General features: G+C 34.6%; 1 protein-coding gene across 4 annotated transcripts in view; it reads right to left on the bottom strand.

The window, feature by feature from the left end:
• Positions 1-3,579: 3,579 nt before the first annotated feature.
• GRIA2 (glutamate ionotropic receptor AMPA type subunit 2) overlaps positions 3,580-6,811 on the bottom strand; it is a 96,766-nt gene continuing 93,534 nt past the window's right edge. For 2 of the 4 annotated variants that reach the window (XM_075751775.1, XM_075751776.1), the window contains one exon: positions 3,580-6,467. In XM_075751775.1, coding sequence (XP_075607890.1) covers positions 6,303-6,467 — 165 coding nt within the window. In that variant the 3' untranslated portion in view covers positions 3,580-6,302. The remainder of the gene's footprint in view (positions 6,468-6,811) is intronic. The other 2 variants (XM_075751772.1, XM_075751771.1) reach the window with 1 other exon arrangement.

Genomic DNA, 6,811 nt, shown 5'->3' with positions numbered 1-6,811 from the left:
TGTAAGATTCCATATTTATTCAAACTAAAGGTGGTAAGGCACTTGCTTATGAACCTTCCTCTCGCTACTGGCCCTACTATGAATTATTGGTGTGGTTATCATCGGGTTTGAGTATGGCCTTATCAAACTTGATGCTAGTTTTACTATTGCATTTCCCTATCTATGTGTGGATATGTATACATACACATAATGCTGGAACATCCACAATCTCTGTATTTCATATACCAGCAACTCTGCTTATTTATTAATGCATAGTGGCTGAAACTGAATGATGAATTCCAGCTACAGGTAACTTGTATTAGCTGCCAAGCCACTTAGTTCCAATTTTATGTAAAGATTCTTCCAAAAGTTTTGTGTAATTATTAAAAACCACAGTAAAAAATATAAAAGCAAGCACCTGAGTAAAAATCATGTCGTTTGTATTATTTTATCTTTAGTCGTTGTGACAGTATAAAAAATACCTGCTCGTTCAGAAACAGAAGAAATATTTCTGTGAATATTCTGCTATTTCGGAATATGAGGTAACTCAAAATGTGTTTGTCATTTATAAGGAAACTCTTAAGGAAATCAACTACTGAAAAATATTATGTTGTTTGTAAAGCACAGTATTAAGTGAAACAGCTATAGCTTGACCTCTTTAATTACATTTTTCTCTTAACTCAGAGAACATGGTGCTGAAGGGCAGGCAGTACAAACCAACTTGAAAATTGGGTAAAAAGTTGTCATATAAAAGCCTCCAAGTATATTTTTAACAAGATGCTCTTGATGCTTCAGTAAAGTTCATCCCAGAAGGCTATCCCCTTCTAAGAAGCTAGTACATGTACTAACAGTAAATGACTCTGGAAACAGGTTTTATTTTCCAATTTTAAGAACTATTTGCCATAAACTAAAAGATAGAATTATCATTTCAAAACTGCACTAACAGGATTTTTAAAAGAAAAAAACCCACAATCATGAGTGTATTTTCTATCCTTAGAAAAGAGGGATACATCCTCTCTGCTGTCTCTTTTGGATGTTCCTTCACCTTTTAGGATAGAGGGAGGTCAGAACAATGACATAAAACTACCTCTCCAACTCCTATTTCAGCTTTGCCCACCTGCTTGCCTTCCACGCATGGAAAGATGCAACGGAGGCGGCGTGGTCCTGCTCGGTGCATGGGACCCACCGGAACCCCTTTCTTTGTAGCATTTCCCCCACCTCCAGATAGGAACTAACTGAAGACAAGTTCAAGGGGCTGGTCTAAGCACTAATGTTTAGCAGCCCTTTCCTAAGTCTGTAAGATACATTTTCAAAATTAGGTTTGGAATCTTTAAAGCAAATAAATAAAACCTATTTTAATATTTATTTTAAATCACAGTCTTCAGTTGGAAGACCAGTAGGAGTAAATGTTTTAACACAGATAAGTCAGTCCTGAAAGGTCAGCATTTGTTACAAATAATGACAAACGAAATGTGAACTTTTTCTCTATGCCTACAGCATGTAGTAGCGGTCCTTTCCTGTTAAGTGACAGTTGTAAGTGTATTGTGAGGAAGAACTTTGGGCAAATGCTAAAAATTCATTTACTGGACAACTTTGTGGAATTAAATGCTTTTCTTGTAGGTATAAAGAATTTTCTTACCACTGAGGTAAGTAAACACTGAGCTGTCTACAGAGGTAGCCAAATTTTCATTAGCAATAAGAGATGCACAAAGGAGACTGACAGAAGAACAGTGCAGTGGATGATGCCACTTGAATTGAGGGTTTAGCTTAGATGATCTGAGCTATCTTTCCCACCTTTATGACTGCTTCTTTAAAACAGAGACATGTGCAATGAGCTATAATAAACATTTTTAATGACTGCCAAATCAATGTTTTAAAAATTCTGTTAAATACTATATATAGTAATTATATTCCCTATCTGCCTATCAAGCTAAAAAGTATGTATTAGGACTAACTGCATGCAGTGGGGCAAAAGGGAAAGCAAGTGCATCAAGATTAGGGACTGTGGGAAGGCCTCATGACACATAAAAGCTGCAGCTATAATTCTAGAATTTTTGTAGTGTATCTTACTATGTTCTATTTTTTTGCCATTTGTTTACCAAAATCATATTTTAAAGATTTACTTTTTCAAAGAATATAAATTCAATAAAATTTATGTTAAAGCACTAAATGACTAACTGAAGTTGTGATCATCAAAGTGATATTCACTACTTTAAGGAAATCTCTAAAAAAAAAGATACATTATAAATATTAGTTACTTCAGGATACAAGGAGTTGACACTAAATGCAAGTAGGAATTAATTGAGACTCTTATTGTTATAAAGTTGTTAGCACTTCAAGTTCCCGTAGGTCCCCAGATATCAGATACAGACATACTTATCAAACTTCTTCTTTGGAGAAAGAGGAAAGAAGCATTGAAGACAGAAAAAAACAATTTTAGGGCAATTTTACCATTGATCTATTTGAAGCAGCCCCAAAGTTTAGAGTATTAGGAGCAGTATGAGCAGAAATTTCAGGAAGACCAATACTAGGCACAGATTGAATGGAATTTGTCACATCAGTGCCATTACTGCGTACAGTTTCCTAACTCTATTACGTCTCACACAGGTATATAGTACTCTGTATTATCTACAAATACTGATGCTAGGGAAAACGTTCAAAGTTAAGACCGCGGCTAAGTAATTTGCTGAATTTTATTCTAAGTGCTTGATGTAATATGAATTACTAGGATAGTTTGGACCTGTTAGGTCTCTCACAGCAAATTTTTGTGATCCCATGACAGCTTAAACAAAAACATTTAATCAACAGTAAACTTTCATCCTGTGAAACAGGTCTGAGTAGCCTCTACGGATATCATGCAGAACAGCTGCTGATGATCCTATTTTGCTGGTGACCCCTGTATTCATATAACTAACCATACCAAATGATAGCTGAAATAATGTCTTTGTACTTTAAAATACAAGTACTTGCACACAGTACTTCATGTAAAGATATTGTCTACATCTATCAGCCAAAGAGGAGGCTGATGTCCTGGAAACACACTCTGTTAAAAAGTGTAATACATTTAAAAATGTTGAAGCGTTCACATTGCAGACCTCTTCAGACTCAATCTGTTTGCTGTTACAGCAAACTCTTGGTTGTACTAGATCTCTAGTAGCTACTACTAATATACACCTAAAATACTTGCCATTTCTCAGGTTCTTTCTCTGCTTTGGACACATAAACAATCTGTTGAAGTAAAAACCATACCGATTCAAGCTGACAACTTTTGAGTAGTTACTGAATAGATACTTAACCTACTAGCATTATTATCCTACCACACTGCCATTATAACCATGATCAAGAAGGTTACATTCCAGAAATACAATGATATTGTTGGCAAGAAAGTTACATTACTTTGATTAGCGATACTGCAAACTACAGTAAATCTACCCTTGAGTGACAAGATGACTTGGGGGGAAGATTTGTATTTTTCTCGCAAAACTCTTCAAGGGAATTTCATGTCTGTGGGAACAAACAGGTTTGCTCTACGTAAAATCTTAGGAAAATACATTTATAATAAATAAGAAACCAGATTTCAATAATACTAAACAGACATTAAAGGTCTTTTGCCTTTTTTAAGAAGATTTTTTATGTATGATTGAAGTTTATACAACACTCCAGAAAAGCCATCATGTGTTAGATTGAAAAATAAAATCAGAAGCATTTTCTGTCATATAGGTATACATGAAAAAACGGGAACGTTAATGTCTTAGAAAGTGTATGTCCAGCTTTGTACCGTTACTCATTTAACAAAGCAGAAAATAAGATACTGTACTGTAAACAAAAAGCTACAGTAAAAGGACATTTTGAAATTTACACAAGTTTGAGTTCATAAACATTTTGGTTGCTCCATAACAGTTTTCATATAAAATGAATAAAAAACCCTTGGACAGCTTTCATCACTCTTGACTACTTTTCACTTAAATGCACACAGACATACTTTATATAGCAATATACTGATGTACTGTAACATGGATATTAAACTATGATTACTGCTTTTTAACTGAGATGTGTATTATCCAATCAATATTATCTGTAATTGAAATACTCATACATTATGTATTCCCATCATGTTGTTAAGTATAAAAACATGAAAATATAACTTTACATTATTTCAGTTATATACATCAGTTCAGGCTTGACAAAGATTTTTTTTTTACGCTACGATTTTTAGAGGAATAAGCCCAGAGGTACAATAAATAGCTTTCCACTGTATACAATAATGCAATTCTACTTTTCCAAAAAGTTTAGATTACCATATGAGTATTATTTTAGTTTGGTCATTCTAGCATTTAACATTAAAAATCAGAATGCATCCCCCAACATTCCTGATGAGGAGTAATGCACAGAACACCTATGGACTACAGATGTGTCAAGAAATGTTTTAGTTTAATTAGGGGGAAGTCTGACACTGAAAACACTGTATATACCTCTTTTGCTGACTGCACTGAGAGTATACACTGTGTTCACGTGCTTGCAGAAACAGGCTCAGAGCTTCTACCACAAGAAGGGATTTCAAGTTTCTGATAAACGCTCTGTTTTCTCCAATGTTCAGTAAACATTTTACTTAAGCCTAAGAAATGGATTCCAACTAAAACTGCAAGTCATATTTCAAATTTTATTTAAGTCCAAAATAAAATATTTACTGATACTGCATGAGGCAATATATCCACAATGCAGAAAAATGTAAGCTCTTCAACCAAATGTAGGGAATTTTATCTACAGGGAAAGCTAGAGAAACATGATGTTGCTGTTATTTGCATTAGCATTTAAATTAATATTATTGCACCCCTCCTAGGATTCCTTTTTGCTTTGTAAGTAGAGTTATCATTTTTAAATACACATAATTAAAATGTATGGTAACTTCAGATAGCAAAGAATATTCATAATGATTAAGATTTAGGAAAGTTTTTATATTTTCTTCAATACAGACTTGCATCTAATTCGAGTTACTATCAATCTTAATTCAAAAAGACATTGCCAAGGTTTGGGGTATTTTTCATAACAAAGAGTTTTACTAGCTACTGCTTAGAATTACCTTATAGCAGTTTGAAAACTGCTTCCTTAAAGGAACAATTTGAGATCTGCATTTGTTTCATACTTTAAAAAAAAGTATTTAACACTATTTTACTGCTTGCCATTTATCAATTTTTACCGATAGTCTTCTCTCTCTCTCTCTCTCTCTCTGTACATGTACTTATGAACGCAATTGTACAAAAGTAGAGATAGATATGAACCAAATCTTTGGATCGTAAGTCCCTGCACGTCAGAGTTAAGAGGAGCTCTAAATCAGCACCTATCTGACTCCTCATGTGCTGGTATCAAGTACCGCTCCAACCCAGAACAACCTTGATCTTCAGAGTTCAAAATGCATTTCTGAGCATCACAGCTTGGGCTCATCTGTAGAAAAAAACCCTGTTAAACAGATTCAACTGAGCTGGGGGTGGCGACACTGCCAAAAACTAAAACATTGACCCAACCTTGACAGTGTCCTTTTAGATTTCAAACTCTTTATAACGCAACCGTAGCTAGTAAAATTAATGGAACACTTGCAAATAAAACCATAGAAAAAAGTTTATTTCAAATGTCAAGCATTGCCAAGTAATTTTATATTAACACCAAATGTTAAAGAATAGGATATACAGCAAAGTTTTAATAACAATATTAAATTACAAGATTTGAACCTTTTAATTATTATTTCTTCTCTTCTCAACATTACATATTTGGCTTTGAAAAATATGGAACTGATGCCTTAAGCCTTATTTTCATATTCCACTTCCCCGCAGTCTAGATTTCTTTTTTTTTTTTCCCTTTTTTTTTTTTCTCTTTTGTCATATTCAACCATTATGGAAGCAAATTTATTTAAAAGCCAGTTTTTGTTTGTGAAAATACCTAAAAATATTTTTTTCATTTTAAATGTTTCTTTTTCTTATAAAACATGTCACATCTTGATGCAATTGATGTCAAGTGTGCTTAAGTCAATATGAACCAAGGGACTAACAACGGTGGCTGCAGAAACTGGTGTGTTGCCTGTACAACGACTTCAGTTAGATTACAGTACTTCCATGTTAGCTGTGCATGTCAGTCAAGCTTCATCTTGAACTTGTGTAGAAAATGGTGTTGTTTTGAACTAAGCATTCATTACAATCCAAGATGAACTCCACAAATATAAGAATTCTTGGCTGAAAGAAAAGTCTTCAAGATACTGGATGCCTCTCACCACTTTGACAATAAACGCACAAGAAAACCATTGTGTAAGGCACTCAAAAGGTTCTTATCAATCACGAGAGATCAGTCACACTGACATTCATTCCCATGCCAGGACTCACGTAAGGTACTGCATGCACTGCTTTTGGAAATTCTGGAGTCATAACACGTCCATTTTCTCCAGTACTTCCTGTAATTGACAGCCTTGCCTTGCTCCTCATGGCATCATTCAAGGTCATCTTAAGAAAGAGAAAGAAAAATAAAATGATACATTACAAGAAATCCAGTGTTTGAGACAGAGGGACTGATTCTCTTCTTGCTTACATGGGGCTGGCAGCAGTGTAACTCCATTGACTTCAATGAGGTTACTCTTGACTTACTCTAGAGTAAGTGAGAGGAGAATCAGATCTTTTTGCAGTTCCTTTAGAAAGCCTTTAGCAAATGAAAACAGACATTTAAAGCAAAAGCTGGGCTACAATTAGTCAAGCACATCTATGCCAGGACGACCGACATTCACCGAAGGACTTGCAGTCAATAACTGGTCATTCAGTTAGTTACTGACCGGGAACATGAAAGAACAGCA

Source organism: Balearica regulorum, chromosome 4, assembly GCF_011004875.1.
Source record: "Balearica regulorum gibbericeps isolate bBalReg1 chromosome 4, bBalReg1.pri, whole genome shotgun sequence".
NCBI lineage: Eukaryota > Metazoa > Chordata > Aves > Gruiformes > Gruidae > Balearica > Balearica regulorum.
The sequence above is the reverse complement of the archived record's forward strand: the minus strand, read 5'-3'. Positions and strand labels throughout refer to the sequence as shown.